This window comes from Periophthalmus magnuspinnatus, chromosome 19 (genome assembly GCF_009829125.3).
Source record: "Periophthalmus magnuspinnatus isolate fPerMag1 chromosome 19, fPerMag1.2.pri, whole genome shotgun sequence".
Classification (NCBI taxonomy): domain Eukaryota; kingdom Metazoa; phylum Chordata; class Actinopteri; order Gobiiformes; family Gobiidae; genus Periophthalmus; species Periophthalmus magnuspinnatus.
The window spans coordinates 12,840,987-12,858,064 of NC_047144.1; the positions used below are offsets into that span (position 1 = coordinate 12,840,987).

The 17,078-nt window shown below is 37.0% G+C and overlaps 1 protein-coding gene across 2 annotated transcripts in view; it reads left to right on the top strand.

The window, feature by feature from the left end:
* The window catches only part of arhgap27 (Rho GTPase activating protein 27), a 40,960-nt gene that overhangs the window by 10,367 nt on the left and 13,515 nt on the right, over positions 1 to 17,078 (top strand). The window contains exons 1-5 of one of the 2 annotated variants that reach the window (XM_033984192.2): positions 4,318 to 4,521; positions 11,030 to 11,458; positions 13,619 to 13,861; positions 15,314 to 15,394; positions 15,980 to 16,105. In XM_033984192.2, coding sequence (XP_033840083.1) covers positions 4,447 to 4,521; positions 11,030 to 11,458; positions 13,619 to 13,861; positions 15,314 to 15,394; positions 15,980 to 16,105 — 954 coding nt within the window. In that variant the 5' untranslated portion in view covers positions 4,318 to 4,446. Of the gene's footprint in view, positions 1 to 4,317; positions 4,522 to 11,029; positions 11,459 to 13,618; positions 13,862 to 15,313; positions 15,395 to 15,979; positions 16,106 to 17,078 lie in introns of those variants that run through there. The other variant, XM_055229425.1, reaches the window with a different exon arrangement.

The window sequence follows — 17,078 nt, forward strand, 5'->3', positions numbered from 1 at the left end:
TGTCATCAACCTCATAAATAATAAGTATTACTCAATTTAACTTTTATCTTTTGAAGAAATGAAAAGAGCTAGATCTAAGAGGCACTGGAGTGGTTCCCAATCTGTGGTTCTGATGCAACTGGTGGTACGGGATATATCAACATTATTTGGTTGACAATTGTAACATAATTGTGAAAATGTGAGAAGAAAATATATGTGTATGTGTAAATATATGTACGGTTACTTTTACAAAATACTGTTATTTGGTTATAGTGTCAGTAATCAGGAGTCTATTGTGACTGACATTTGAAATTGATAATCGTTTGAAATTGTTACATAACTACTGCTGGTGGTATATGAGATTTTCTGATGGTACTCAGATCTGTGGGATACGTTTGAGTTGTCCTGTTTTAGTTCTGCATTTGTTGGTTTTATTCCCAGTAGTCTTCTTGGTAAGATCCTTGATTAGTCCTGGTTTCGTCCTAAGTTTACCCTCTGTGTTTGGACCTCATTAAGTCCTGGTTTAGTCCTTGTCAAGACCAAACTTAGTCTTAAATTCTGATTATAGAGTAGATCATTATAGAGCAAGCATGGCCTCATTAGGAACTACTTTGTCCCATCAGCCAAAGTGTAACGTTCAGACGTGGTTTAATTCTCACTTTTATGTTGTGTTTTTCTATATGTTTTAGTTGTTACTTGGTACAAAACCTTGCTGCTGGACTCCTCTCTAAGTATTATGGGAGCTCTGAGGAGAGTGATGTAATAGGGGGGCAGGGCATAATGTATTCAATAGTCCACTGTGTGTTGACCGTGCCGTGATTTGGGCCCCAATTTGGCGGTCCCATTGTCTGATTGGTTGAGCGCTAATGTGGTTAAGTAATGGGCCACAGTGCTGCTTCAAGCTGAGGGCATTGGGTTGTTGTTAAACCTGAGGAGCTGTGGATAAAATGTAGTTACCTGCATTTTTAAAAGTTCTGTTGAAAAGTTAAGACGATAGACTCATAGTGGAAATCGTGAAACAATTATTTGTGGTTTTTTTTTAAAGGTAACCCGCGGGAGAAGAAAAGGTTGCGTTCAAAATTGTTTTAGTTTGGTCCTGGTCAGTGGTGGAACGTCACAAAGTAAAAGTAGTAAAGTACTGTACTGCACTTGAGTAAAAAAATAGGTATCTGTACTCTACTTAACTGAATTTTAAAATAGATACTTTTACTTCACTACATTTGAGAGCAGATATCTGTACTTTCTACTCCATGACATTTTGAACAGGACTGAAAAGTAGAAGTAATTTTTATTGTTTGAGACCTGCTGAAAAGTCTGAGGGTTTATTTTTAACATATCCATAGTTTGAGCAAAGCAAAAATTTACAATTAAAACCATCTAGAAAAATATATTATAATTCCCTTGAAAATTCAGCACAAATGTTTATTAAAGTCACTACATCTGAAGCCTTATAAGACCTCAAATTCTTCACAAAATATTTTAACTTTTTACTTTTAAGTACATTTTTAAACACATACTTTAATACTTTTTCATGTGATACTTTTACTTTTACTTTCACTTGAGTGTATTTTTTTTGCTCTGGTATCTGTACTTTTACTTAAGTAACAAATTTGAGTACTTCTTCCACCAGTGGTTGTGGTTACTTTGAGCAGCGTTTAGTCCTGATGTCAGACTTGGTTTGGTCCTGTTTTAGCTCTGGTTTAGTTCTGGCCTAGTCTTGGTTTACTCCTGGTCTTTTTGTGGTTTAGTTCAGGATTAAGTTCCAGTTTTGTCACAATTTTGAAGTGGTATGTGTGTGAGTTAGAACACGCACCCTTATTATCATTTATGAGCCAAATCTAGCTTTGTGATTTATAGTAGATTAGAAGGACAGATTGGGACAGAATAAAGGCCTGTTATTCAGAATTTATTTATTTTTTTCAATCCTGCGAATTTTGTAGTTAATCACTGTAACCATAATTTTAATGTATAACTGTATTAATTGCACAGCTCTAGGTTCAACACAAGGGTTCACTCAGGGACTTTTCCTTGAACATTTGTATTGCAAATTACTATTTAGTCTCGTAGGGAAAAGATTAGGCTTTTTTACAGTAAGATTTTCTGTATCTCAACCATTTACACTTTGAAAACCCTAGAAATGTTGAAACAGTTGATTGAAATCTTGTATGAGCATTTACATCCAATCTGACTGCACTTTTAGACCTACAGTTTCAATATAATGTTTTGCCTTCTCCATGTGGTCAGGCTTAAAAGTTAATTGCGACCCCTCTGGCAGCATATAATTATCGATGAAATGCAGTTGATGCTAAGGGTGATATAAAGTCGTTTTTTGAAATTTTGCTCACTAATGCAGTATCGGGAAATACGATATTAAGATAAACTTGAATTGTTTTAACTGTCCCAGATTGGAAAGCTGAAAGTAGATGATCGTGTGCAAGTCTTTCCATAACTTGGCCCACATCTACCACTCTGACCTCGTCCACCACCACACACCCACCTACCTGTACTCTCCGATCAGCTGACTCCAACCTCCTGTTTCCTCCCATCAGGACCTGGGGAGGGCAGGGACTTTGGAACATCCTGCCCAAACATATCAAAGACTCACCTGTTCAAAACGTTCTTCAAATAACAAATCTATTTTATGGTTTACTGGCATTGTCTTGCATTATTTAAAATTTAATTAAGGGCATAAAGTAGGTTCAGTATTATCGTTTATCACAATATTTCTCTGTGGCAATATGTCGTGCTTCAAACCGGTCTATGAGGTTGATGACAGATGTGAAAACCTGTCATCAAGTATTACGCAATTTAACTTTGAAGAAATACCAAGAGCTAGATCTAAGAGGCACCGCAGTGGTTCCCAATCTGTAGTTCTGATACAACTGGTGGTACGGGATATCAACATTATTTGGTTGATAATTGGAATATAATTGTGATTGTGATGTATGTATTATTATTATTATTATTATTATTATATGGCACTTACGAGAGCTAGTAGAAAGGATCGCTTCTTGAATATGTAAGGGAGTTATTTTTGTTGCATATTTGAACTATAAGTTACAAGCCTGAATATTTGAATAACCTTTGCCACATCTATGCCACAAATGTTATGCCCTTTTGACAACAAACTGGCTAATTGTGTGACAGACGAAAGGAAATGCTGATGCAACAAACGCTCTGTAAACCAGACTTCCTGTTTTAAACACCCACGTGAAGTTTTACCATTTTTTTTCTTTTTCGTAGAGTTAGAGTTCTGATCGTCTGACCTTTGTAGAGCTTTACTGTACTATGCAGATGTAATGGTGCATGCAGGTTACATTGAAACACTTACTATTGTCACTACCTCTAGTATTGCTCCAGAGAACTACTGCATAGACCTCAAAACATCTAAACATGTGATTTTAAGTTTAACAATGTCTCTGCATGTGTTGTCTATCTGATGAGGCTTAGTCAAAACATCACTATCATGACGTTCACCATGGCGTTGCTTTGTTTTACTTACTCACTGCGTAGCTTTCTGGTGGCAGGTTGGCTACCCACTTTTCTCTATGGAGATGTTGCATTCCCTAGAATCCACAGTATAGCAGTAATGTTATAAATTTCCATGGAGACAAGTGGGTGATGCTACTAGGCCAAGTTACACTATGGAAACAACTTAACACCTTACTTAGCAAAGCACTAACATTTCCAAGCATCAACAGCAGTCACAGGCCCCCCACTGGAAAAACTATATAGTGCACCATTGAAATTATCATTATCATTTTTTTAACTACATTTACATCAGTTAAATTGAATCTGTTAGTGTTATAATTTATATATTTACCCTTTAAAGCCGGAAGTCTGGACTGAATTGCTAACTCAGTACAGTGTGAGAGCTCTCAGACAGTTCACCCTCTGCCCTATTGTCCTTTTCACTACTACTGCTTAATTTTGGCACACCCACATATTGGGTTTCCGTGCCTCTTGGGGACATTACATTGACTTGCATTGTTTTCCTAGAGACCGATTCTAACCTTAACCATGGTCACCGATCGCCTAACCTTAACCTAAACCCTCATCTTCACCTATTTTAACCCATATCTGAACTTTAAATCGTGTTGTCGATCTAATTATAAAGGATTTACGCTGTGAGGACCTGATTCGTGTCATCATAAGACACACAGGTCCCCATAACGTTGGTGTGTTTTCAGATTTTTAGTCCCCTCATTGCGGTTAATACCTGCCCTCCCACACACACACGTGCGCATACCCACACACACATATTGGCTGAAACCGACACACTCCTCACTCAGCCCCTTCCTGCTGCTATTGTTATGCCATGGTACACTTCTCCTTTTCGTGTCAAACTGTGCGTGGAGCGGTGAAGATGCTAGGACGTTTTCACACACCTTAAACCCTAATTCTTAACATTTCGGACTATTTTGGCGTCTATCTTGGATGTATGGGTGTTTTAAATAGGCTATAATCATGATGGACATGTACTCAACGGCTTGGGCAGGTCATCGTCCCAAAAAGGCTCTAACCTTACCAGTCCCATCTCAGGTAAGTTACTGTAATACATGTAATAGACCAATAATTTACATAGTATTTGCTCAACGTGACAAGGCTGTTGTCACTGTAACGGTTTGGTGCTTCCTGGTTTGAAATGGCTGGGATGTTGCACTTGTTTTTCCTGTATCGTAGTTGAACCGGTGCTCTGAGATACTTCATTTGAATCAAGTAGACAGTACATATATTGTTTTTAATGTAATGTTAACAGATGTCTAAGGAAAGGCTTTAACAACAACAGTAAACTTTTAATATTAAATGCTAAAATAGAAAGTAGAGCATTTTGTATTTGGTCAGCTTGTATTATGACCTCTACTTCATGCTTCACTGCTATTATTGTTACAAGCAGATCCCAGTTCCTCTTCCATCGATTTAAAATATTATGTAACGGCACAGCGAGTCTATGTTTATTTGATTTTCTGTGTTAAAAGTGTCAATTCGTATAATACATTGAGTATTTAGTGTTTGTTCTTGTAACCCTTAGAACTAAACATCTTGCATTTGGGAACTGGGTTTTTGATACAGCATACTGTTTTTTGGATTAGTTACCAGAAACACAAGAAATTTCTAAACGCTGTTACTGTACATTTGGTTTATATACAACTTCCCTGTTTCCAATGACAGAAACTGAAACCTTTTGTACATGAAGCTATCTTAGATCAAGCTGGTTGTATTGCAGTTGTTGTGATCTAAAAATGATTATGGTTTAGTCCTTGTCCGATTTCAATTTAATATGGTCCTATTTATTTGGGTTAGTTGTGTTTTTTTCCTGGTTGTTCATGGTTTTACAGTCCTAGTTTAGCTCCAGTTTTACAGTCTTATATTATGCAAAATTGACTCTTGTGAGCTTTAAACTATTTACCTTTATTTCTGTAGAGATGGGCAATTCCAGGGCTGAAATTATCCAAATGCTTCTAGTGATGGTGTATGGAGATTAAAAACACAATGGGGCACTTATTATTTTACCACATGACATTAGAAGGTGGGACAGAGTGTTTTCCGCTTGAGAGAAGAACTCCTAAATATAAATATGCAGGTTTGTGTGTTAAACGCATGAATGAACTAAACAAAACACAACAGGTATATTTGTGTTGAGGAAACAACATCATAACATAGAACAGAAAATAGTGTCATGTAGTGTCTTTAATCTAGATTGAAACTAGATTTATCTTGGGTTTAAAAGTCCTGGTTTAGTCCATGTTTTGTTCATGTGTAATACTCTTACAGTAATTCTTTTGCGGTGATGAGGCTTTCACTGTTACTATTTCCCCGTGATCAATTGTCCCATGATTCAATTTCCTGTGTGTACTGTTGTTAGTTTTTTTAAATCAATATGTTTTAGTGTCAGCTGTCTGGCCTATATTGATCCAATTCACATTACGTTAAATAATCTACATTTTTATAAAAGCCTTGGCATATTAAATTACATGAATATATTTTTCAGTTGTGTAATATCTGTTTGATGAATAACCAAATGAGTGCTTTATATGTTACTCATTATTGATAGAATTGGTCATTTCTGTCTCAAACTATGGGAAGAATTTGATTGGCTTATCCATTTCTCTCAAGATAAACACTTAAAGTCTAGAGTCCACTTTATATAGCTCTCCAAACGTAAACTTTTTCTTTAGTTTAGTTACAGATTTTGGTAGATTTTAGGAGTTTGGAGTGTGACAAACATGATGTGCTAAAATGTATCCCAGAACACAGGCTATTTCTAGGTGGTAAGACTTTTTTTTATTATTATTTTAACGTCTGTATTCACACTTGTCTTGATTTTTGTCCTGGTTTGATCCCAGTTTAGTTAAGATTTATAGAACTGGTTGGATCCTCTGCTAGTGCTGGTTTAGCCCTGGTCTAGTCCTGGTCTAGTCCTGGTTTAGTCCTGGTTTAGTCCTGGTCTAATGCTGGTTTAATCCTGGTTTAGTCCTAGTCTAATCATGGTTTAGTTCTGGTCTAGTCTTGGTTTAGTCCTGGTTTAGTGCTGGATAGGTCCTCTTCTAGTCCTGGTTTAGTCCTGGTTTAGTCCTGGTCTGGTCCTGGTCTAGTCCTGGTTTAGTCCTCTTCTAGTCCTGGTCTAGTCCTAGTCTAGTCCTGGTCTAGTCCTGGTTTAGTCCTGGTTTAGTCCTGGTTTAGTCCTGGTCTAGTCCTGGTCTAGTCCTGGTCTAGTCCTGGTCTAGTCCTGGTCTAGTCCTGGTCTAGTCCTGGTCTAGTCCTGGTCTAGTCCTGGTCTAGTCCTGGTCTAGTCCTGGCTCAGTCTTGGTCTAGTCCTGGTTAAGTTTCAGTGAAGTCAGTTCTTGGTATAGTGTCAGTTTGATGTGGTCAGTGTGGCTGTGGACGCTTGATGCTGACGTCTGTTGCTCTTGGTTGAAGAGTTGACTTGTTTCAGTTTGTGTGGACACTACGAGTGTTTTTCTCTTTGGTCTTTCTAGTGTAATTTTAGGCTTTATGTTTATTGCTAAGGTGTCATATAGTGTACACAGTTCATAAAGAGAGACAGACATTATATGGACAATTATAACCATAAATTATAAATCACAATTATTTCAAATTCTTCTGCACAGTACTATTAAAAATAACCACTACTTTATCTCTATGTATCTGACCCAAACTGCACTCACAAGACTACACCTGCAGGAGGAGTTCATGCAGAAACATCTGTGTATTTATTTAACAGTGTATTAATATAGAGACAGATTAAACTTGTAAATCACCAAGTAAATACCAACAATAATACTAAATCTTCAACTCCCTTGCATCTTCTTTCTGCTTTTGTCCCATATAAATCTTTATAATCTAAATAAAATAATACAAATTTTGGTCGACTAAGACTCCATTAATTGATTAAACAAGGCCTAAAGTCCTAGTTATTAGTAATGTTATGAACAACTTTAGTTCAAAAGCCTATATAGATTAGAAAGGCGGCTTTGATCCAGGCTCTGACGGGCAGAACTAGCTCGCTAACGTACTGTGATCATTGATGGTATATATAAATGCATATAGCTAACCTGCAAGCCGTGTGTTCCAAATGGGAAGTGAGCATAGCTACTTCGACTCCGATTCACTTTCTATTGAAAATCTGTCGCCCCTCTCTCTGTGTCTGCTGCTGTCAGACTGGTCATTTTGGTCCTAAAATGTTCACATTAGCTTGTTCTACATGATCCTGTTGCCCGTACATCAAGATATGAACATTAATAACAGACAAATGAGACACCTGTTCGCAGTCGGAATTCCAAATATGGACTCGGCTCCATATTTGCCCCAATAGCTGCTAACCACGATGAGCTTCATTTGACCCGAAACACTATGGGTGACGTCACACTCACTTACTCCACTTCTTTATACAGTCTTGTGATTACAACATTTTAGTTATGATTGAAACCAGAATTTTAAATTTCATTAAGTGCATTTGTCCTGTACTTGTGTCTTTTATAAGTTAGTATTTCTTGATTTTAGTTGCATTGAAGTAGACCAACAGGTTAGAAATGCAATGCAGACTAACCGACAGAATATTTATAGGCAGACTTCTTTCTATTGCCTAGTAACCGTTGTGCTATTTAATGTTACAACAATGATAGCAGCTCTATATACATCAACTAAAAATACCTGTACACTAAAGGTCGTTTAGAAGAAGCATTCTTGTTTCACTTTTCAGCAGAGCTCTACCAGAACAACCCACTCAGTAATCTGCATCCAAGTAAGTCTCAAAATGTTACTTAAAATTTGTAAAGGGACCAGTGCATTTGGGGATTTTTCCAACTGCTCCTAGTTGATCGGGATCAGAGCTGGAAATAGAAACACTCTTTGTAAGTTCCACTGCTTTAAACAAATGAGAGTTTGAATTTGCATGTTGTGTGAATGCAACAACCTGAATAGCCTACTTTATTATTTGTGAAGAAAACATGACTAGAAAAGTCCCTATAATATCTATGCAGTTTAGAATACATCATCTTCTACTCCAACTTATTCTGTATCTTCTTTGTTTCTTTAAATATATGATAAACCAAGAAAAATGCTTAACAAAGTAGAAATAGACCATAACTGACATTTTGATTGGCCAATATTTGCACAGTTTAGTTTATGGGTTCGGTCATAAATCAGTATTTTGTTTGAGCCAGACACCTGAATAAAGATAAGGAGTGAAGCTTATTTGAATACTCTAGGGCACCAAACTGATTTCGTTCGTTCTTTCTTTCTTTCTTTCTTTCTTTCTTTATTCTTTATTTGTCAGGGATCATGTACAAATGCATTAACCTTACAAAAGAAAAGATGATTACTTAATTCATCATTCATTATTCATCGTCATTCATCATTAACAAAGCAGTAAAGTACAATAGAATGTCACTATTTCCAGTACAATATGTTTCCTATAGTCTGTACACATTAAAAATCATTACGTGCAAGTTTTTAGCTTTAGTTTTTTTAACAGTACAAATTAACTTGACCGATGTGGACACACTTGATTATCTAAAATGTGCTTTTTCACATTTCTAGTAAAATTATTAAGATCTACAGACAACTTCAGACAATCTGGAGCTGATTCAACTGTCTGATTGTTTGAAAAGAAAAGGCCGGCTGAGCAAATGCCAAGTCTTTTTCAAACTGTGCAATTTGGGTTCACAGAGACTGAGTGGATTCGTGAGTTTGTTTGGAACAGTCTAAAAATTATTTATGTAGAGCAATGCACTGTTTTAGGCAGTAACTGAGTTTATAAACATGTTAGTTATACTGGGGTAAATGAGCAAAATCGGTCGTTCATATCGGCTTCAAAATATCGTTGCATCTGTTGCCTTAGAAAACCCTGTATCAGTCGATCTGTAGATACAACAAAGTACTACAGGTTCTATACTGCTACCATCATTTTTTTTACTATTAGTACAACAAATACCACTATCATGATTACTATCTCTCCTGTTGCCATAGCGCTAGTACTATTTATAAATGAACACTACATCACGGGTATTTTGTTGCAATTACAGCTCAATGAATGAAACATAGGCTGAGTTGGAAGTACAGAAACAGGAGCAAAAAAATTGACTTGAAGAGTAAAAAGTAAAAGTATTTTGTGAAGTTTGAGATGTAATAAAGCTTCAAATGTAGAGATTTTGATAAAGATTTTTGCTGAATTTTAAAACAGAAACAATTTGATATGAAGATCTTTTTATTCTGTTTGTTTGTTTTTTTTTACTATTTTTGTTTGCTCAAACTATGAACATGTTAAAAAATAAACCCCTCAGCCTTTTTAGCAGCTCTCAGACAATAATAAAAAATACCTTTATTTAGAAGTAGAAAGTACAAATATCTGCTCTCAAATGTAGTGAAGTAAAAGTAAAAAGTATCCACTGTAAAATGTACTTAAGGAAAGTACAGATAACATTTTTTTTTTTTTTTAACTTAAGGAGAGTAACTTACTACTTTTATTTTGTTACCTTCTACCACTGAACATAAGGCGTTATTACGGTAATTTAACTACTTATACTGCTGCTGCCTTATTTTACTATGTAACGCCTCTATAGATTTGACTTATAGCTTTGCCGTGTGGATCGTAATAATGTGGATCATTCTCTGAAAAGAAATGGAGACAATAACAAATATAACAAATTTCTTTCTCCCATTGGCTCAAGCTCTGTCTTGATTCATCACAGTCATAATAGTTTTTTAGGGAGACAACACTTTACTTATACAGATTGAGCAAAGTCGTATTTCTTTGTTGTACTTAAATCCAGTGAAACTTTGACCTTTTGCCACATTTTGGACTGTTTTGTGTTTGTGCAACAGATGATGACACAGGCATGAGGTGAAGCACGGTTTAATGTGGGTTGGGCGTTTTCTCTCAGAACCCCGTGTGTTTTCACTGTTTTAGACTGCTTCCTGTTTGAGAGGACATACTAAAGTGCCTATAAGAGCTCTGTAGAAACCAGTGGGCTGTGAGTTTGTACTTTTATGTCCAAATGTTATCTTCATAGTTCAGCCCCATTCGACAATGACAAAAATAACTGTTTGCAAAGTTTATTTGTAGTATCAGATTTTGTATTGACACTCAGGCCAACCTCTCACCTCATGCTGACTCATTTGGTTCAGTGTGTGAAACGTTTATGAAAATCTGTGTTTATAATTTGCTAGTTACTAATTCTGTAACTGTGTGAAACGATCTAGCATTTTAACTTTATGATTATTCATAGTGTATCGTCATAGTTTGTCATTTTAATACATGGAATCTGAATCAAATAATCTATTAGGTTGGTGGTTCGAATCTCGCTCTCGACATAAACATCATTTCCAGCTCCCACAGATGAATGCTGTTGTTGTGTCCTTGGGCAAGACACTTACCCCATCTTACACCCACTGTCTGCATACACTGGTGGATGAGTTGTTCCTTGATGTTGCCTTGAAGGTGGAAAAGTGCTGTATAAAAATGTGCCCATTTACTAACACCATACTGTGGAACATCTGAGCAGGGCTTATGATGTCTTTTAATATCTGCCGTTTATTTTTTCCACAGGTGGACAATGACCATTCAGCTGTTTACGTCAACGTAGCCCAGATCCGAAAGAGCATCTCCGGCTCCCTTTCTCCTGCCCCTCCCTCCTTCTCTCCGTCCTCTCCGTCCTTTCTTGACCCTGAGGGATGGGAGGTCCACTTTGACCAGGACAGCGGCCAGGACTACTACCATCACCCTGCCACGGGACGCACCACCTGGGACAACCCCTTCACAGACTCCTCCCCCTCTGAACTTAAGCCCCACCCCTACTCTCCATCACCTACGCAGTCGCCGCCAATTTCCCCGCCCACGCCCTCTTCTGACTGGGAAGAGCTAGTGGATGAGAGAAGTGGTCAGACCTACTTTTACAACCCGATGTCTGGGGAAACGTCCTGGGACCCGCCGATGATGGAGCCTATGAGCGTGCACCGATTTCACGAGGACGGCCCGGTAAGCGAGGGCAAGTTGGTGCTCCATTTAGCGGCGCTGTCCTGTTTCAGAATAGCCCGGGGGAAGGCTGCAAATATGGTCTGATTAGAATGGATTCAAATCGTTCCCACCTAAATAGACAAGTTCACTTAAAGTAGGACTAGACACCTAAACTCCTTCAACCGCATTTTAAATAGAGCTGGGAAGTACCTGGAGGACTAGAGGGGAGACTGAGAGGGGGGACTTATAAGCAACAGTGTGATTGGTTTAACAGATTACACACTTACTCTGCCCCTGCTGTCAGGTGACTGTAATCAGAAAAACCTTGCTTTAATCAGTGCAGATCTGAGTGATGTCATGTAGTACTTGAAATTGCAGTGGCCAGCAGACAGACTTAGTTTTTGATCCTTTTTGATCAGAAAGCTGCAAAAATGTTAGCCCTAAAATTGACTATAAGTACTAGGAATACTATACAATACTGTTAATACCTTATACATAGATTAGCAGCAAAACCTTGGTAGTGCCCAAAACTTAAAGCTGCACCAAAATGTAACTTTAGCTTGTCTCAATAGAGATGTTATTGCCATGCCAAGAATGTCCCACAGTAATAATATCTCCTTAGAAACAAGCAGGTAGCAGACCCTAAAGTAGAAAGTTACATAATCCATCTTTAAGTGAATTTTGTTTGTCCCAATTTGGAGTTTCTGGGTATAATAAGACAAATACCCACTTTAGAATAGAGTGGAACATGATCTTGTGCTGCAAGATCTTGAGAGATAAAATAGCCACATTTGTACACAATCTTGTGGCCATTTCATCTCACGAGATCTTCTGGTACGAGCCCTTGTTACATCGCTAACAGGATGATTTTTCAATATACATATTACAGACCTCATAACATAACGTTTTGTCATTTTTTGGCAAAATGTAGTTGTGTCTCATTCTACTCTCTAGACTCTGCAGGCGTCCTTGGTTCTGTCCTGGACCAATCAATATTTACAGCCAAAAAAAAAACACAAACCACCCCAGTCATATTATTGACTCAGACTTTATACAGTTTATTTTTTTTCTTCCTGAACACTTGAGAAATGATGCTTTGAGGCTAACAGTGTAGTACTGTACAACTGCATTTGACCCATCCTTCGAAACTGAGGGGACACTTTGGCAGCTCTATAGCTAAATTCATGGTCAGTCTTTGGTAGATTACCCTATTGTGCTTATTTTAGAGTAAACTAAAGGAAATCCATAAATACATAGAGATGGGTGGGACCATCTCATCACTAGGCTATAAATGCTAACCCCTCCTGTCACAGCCAAGTCACCAGGCCTATTAATAACAATTCAGTATTACTCAACAGTTGGTCATGTTATTCTTGATGGGTGTAATTGTATCATGGGGGAAATTTCATTATAATCTCTACCAGAAACTGTAGCATAATATTGTTTTTTGCAAATTGTTAAAATTCCATTTAACAGAACGACAGCAAAACAAAGTAAGACAAGTTCCTCTTTCCTGTTATAGTCACTCTGGAAAAACAGGGGCAGAAATGTGTGGGATTATTCATCAAAGTCATGGAGTAAAGTAGGATGAGGGGTTTTCAAGGTTGAATACAGCACGTACACTCTCACATGTGCTATAATGCAAACAGTGTTCTGATAAATCTATAGAAAAATCCATTGTATCTCCAACATAGACACAAATTACATAAGTATATTGATTTTGCCAGTTTGATCCAGCATGTATGTATTCATTTCACATGTTAAAAATATCCTAGTAAAATGACACAGCTATAGGAAAAATACCATAAGCCAAAGTGGTAATTGAGCCGTCCCAAGTGCAGATAATTAAAAATCAAGTTTAAATAAAAGTTTAAGATGCAACTGTTGGAGGTCACAGTATTATTTTTTACAAAGCATGAACAGTATTATTATTTGATTTTGGGATCATATCTAGTATCTACACACATTTTAAGATAAAGAAAGAAGAATAGACCATAAAGTTTGACCATTAACTGACGTGCACAAGACAGTTTGGGTCCATTTTGTTTACAAGAATTACACCCTATATTGACAGAGTATTTGTACCTCGAAGTACTGAACCCAGTTATTTTCTTGTCTGTAAAAGGCAAAAGCTTCATGTGTGTGTTTTCATTTGTTTATTGATGTTATCTGTTTCGGCAGCCGCCTCTTCCTGAAGAGGACTACCCCCTGGAGGACTACTCCCCTGTAGACCCACCCGAGCAGTACGACGACTGTGTGGCCGCCGGAGCCTCCCCAACGCTCCCCCAAGAGTTCAGCTTCAGTCACGTGACTCGCACTTTCATCCCACGCGCCTCTCTGGACCGGAGCACCCCCTCCGGCTGGAACCTCACCGTGGAGCCCAACGGGACCTGGGTCTTCACCAGCGAGCACACACCAGATCAAGTAAGTCCTGCTGCTGTTTACATTTTAGCAGGTTAAAGACTGTTATTCTGAAATAGTCTGGGAAAACATACTGACTACTGACGATGAAAAAAATCAAGCTAGGTGTATGTAATATTGACAAAAATGTATGTAGATTTTGATCAGATCATATTTTTTGCAACTCATTACACATGTGCCTTTAAATGTCTTGGTTGAGGATCAGTGTCACCCCAAAAGAACGGAAAATTTCATTATATGTGCGTTTTTCATTTTATTTTTAATCATATTGCACCATTCTAAATGTTTTCTTATAATGGACAATATATTAGATCATTTCTATTTTTTCCTAATTTTAAAAACTTTTTTTTTATATTATCTTGCAGCTGGTTATTTCAGCCAAATTGAATTGTCTTTGAGCTGAGCACTTTGAAAGAAATAAGGATTATCATTGAGTCAAGTTTGACAAGACACAGATTGGCACGTCTAGACAAGTGGGTCAGAGACAATCTTATAAACTTCAGCTCTCGTGGGGTGTTTCCATTTTAAGTGGCTCAGACTCAGTGGTGGATGAAGTAGACAATTTAGTTACTTAAGTAAAAGTACAGATATAGAGGTAAAAAGTTACTTAAGTAAAAAGTAAAAGTATTTCACACAAGTGTTGTTCATTTGTTAAAGTGCTAAATGTAGTGATAGTGATTCAAAAATGATTGACAACAGTAGCAGTATGAATCAGTTTCTTAATTTTTCTTATGAATTTTATGTATTTATTTTCATTAACTCAAAGCCAAAGCTTGAACTCAAAAATATAGGTACATGCTCTCAAATGTAGTGACGTAAAAGTAAAAAAGTATTCAGATATCTGTACTTATCTGTACTTAAGTAAAGTATAGGTAACTAAAAATTCAACTTAAGTACAGTACTTTACTACTTGTACTTCATTACCTTCCACCATTGTTCAGATTAAAAACAGTGTTAAAAAGGTGATGTACAAAGGGACAAACTGTTTGCCCAAGTGGTGTAATAAAAGTGCTTGGTTCAAAACCTACTTAACAAAATGTTGTATTTATTGTCAGTAGGACAGGGTAATATGGCTTAGTTTTTGTATCATTTTTATTATTATTTTTAAATAACAATATAATGAACGATATCCCTATGGCTCCCACCCATAGATGATCTTAGAGGTTTTGTTTTTTTTTTAACTTCGTGACTGATGCTGTTAATGGAATTAGTCTGAAAACCAAAAGGAGGTTGTAATCTATATTAAATTCTTCTGGTTAGATAAAGGTTCAATAAACAAATAGATAAAAAAAACAAGTACATATCTCCAGCAGTACGATATGACCCAGCCCTAGTAGTGAGTAGTGTTGTTAAAATGTATTGAATGGGCATGTGTCAGTCAAATCTAATGCAGATTTCGCCTTGTACATTTGCTTACTTACACACCCCTCGGTCTCTCTCTATGTTGTGTAACAGTGGATCAAGTCAGTGGATGAACAGGGCCAGACCTACTATTACCTAAGAGACGGCTCCAAATCGCAGTGGACGCTTCCAGAGGTAAACTCAGCCTTTTTACACTGCAATTACACAACGCCCTATATCGCTTTGGACATCTTTGACTATGTGCTGTCAAGGGATCAGCTTTTTGACTGTCGTTTTGGTGGGTTTGGGTTAATGACTTCCTGTCTCGAAAAAATTGAGCAGAATAGTCACAAAATATAAAGAGTATTGGACTTTTGTAAAGGTCTAGTGCATAAGGCTATGGTGAATCTAAAAGGGACTAGTTTGACTATAATAATAACTAAATATAACTAAAATACATTTACTTACAAATGAAAGTGCTTGTTCAACATGATGAAAACTGACAGAACATAGGAAAAATAGAAAAAATATCTGTTTACAGTGTATTGTGACTACTTTAAATACATGTCAAATTCAAGTCCTGTTGTATTTTATGTTTGAGTTTACTGCAAAAACTGTCTACTAACCTTTTGTCTAATGATACTCTTATAAGATTAATAAAAGTTTGGAGAATTGAGCATCTCTCTTGCAAATTTACTTTACCAGTCCCATTAGTAGAGTTAATAAATACATAAATAAACAAATCAAACTAAAACAAATTTGTGTGTTGTATTCCGACAGGCACCGCTCCCTCCTGGACATTCCCGGGTGCAGAACGGAGGACTCGAACCCGAAAACCCAAATGTGATTAAAAACTGGAGACACAGCATGGGCCCTGCTAATCTGAGCCCAGGCTTGGACGATGGGGTACGTACGCCAACCTCTGCCGCCAAAAACCTGCATGAACAAGGCTCTCTAAGGCTTATGGGATGGGTGTGGTGCAGCTGGTATCAAGGGCGTAACAGGGATTTTAACAACTGTTTAGCAAGGCAAATTTACACCAAAGCCCTGTATTTGCAGCGCTGCCTCAGGAAAAGAAGAAGAAAACATGTGGGAGGTTTAAATGTACTACTGGGTTTAACATTTGGATCAAAGACAAGGACTGTTTAGGCTTAAATAAGACGAGAATTGATTAACTGGTTTGACTGTTACACATGTATGGGTCTGTGCTATGACACCCTCTGTTTTAGCAACTGCACAATTCAAATCAAAATATTATACCTATTGCTGGGTTTCAGGTAACATGACAACATGGGTCCATAATAGGCCAATGATATTTAATACAGATGGGGGCGCAGATAAAATGAATATTGTCAAAAAGCTGATTTTTGTTGTAATACAGTGAGTTCTTGGGTTTACTCAATAAAAGAGGTGATCTGGTTCAACATTTTTGTTTGACCTTTTGGATATTTTGGATATTTCATGGTTAATTGCAAGGTTATCAATAGGGAAATCTGCCTCTTGCTCCCCCGTTAGAAGTATGACATCACCACATTTTAGGATCTGAAAACTACAAACTGAATGAGGAAAAAATCATTCCAAAATCCTTCAAATCAGCAGTGAATCCATTGCCTTAAACCCATGAGTAAGTTGTCACGTTAAAGCAATTTACGGGTCTATAAAATGTATTAAGAGCTACTCTATATAGTGTATTTATATAATTTTGTCTGTCTATTCTACCTTTATATAGCCTGTGTTATTGAATATGTCAGTGTATACTTTACTGCATAATTCCATACTTCTTGCTTCATATATTTGATGTTTTCTGTATGTTTATAAAATAGAGAAAGTAGTAAAAATAAAAAAATAAAAAACGTGCATTACTAGCCAAAAGTTATGA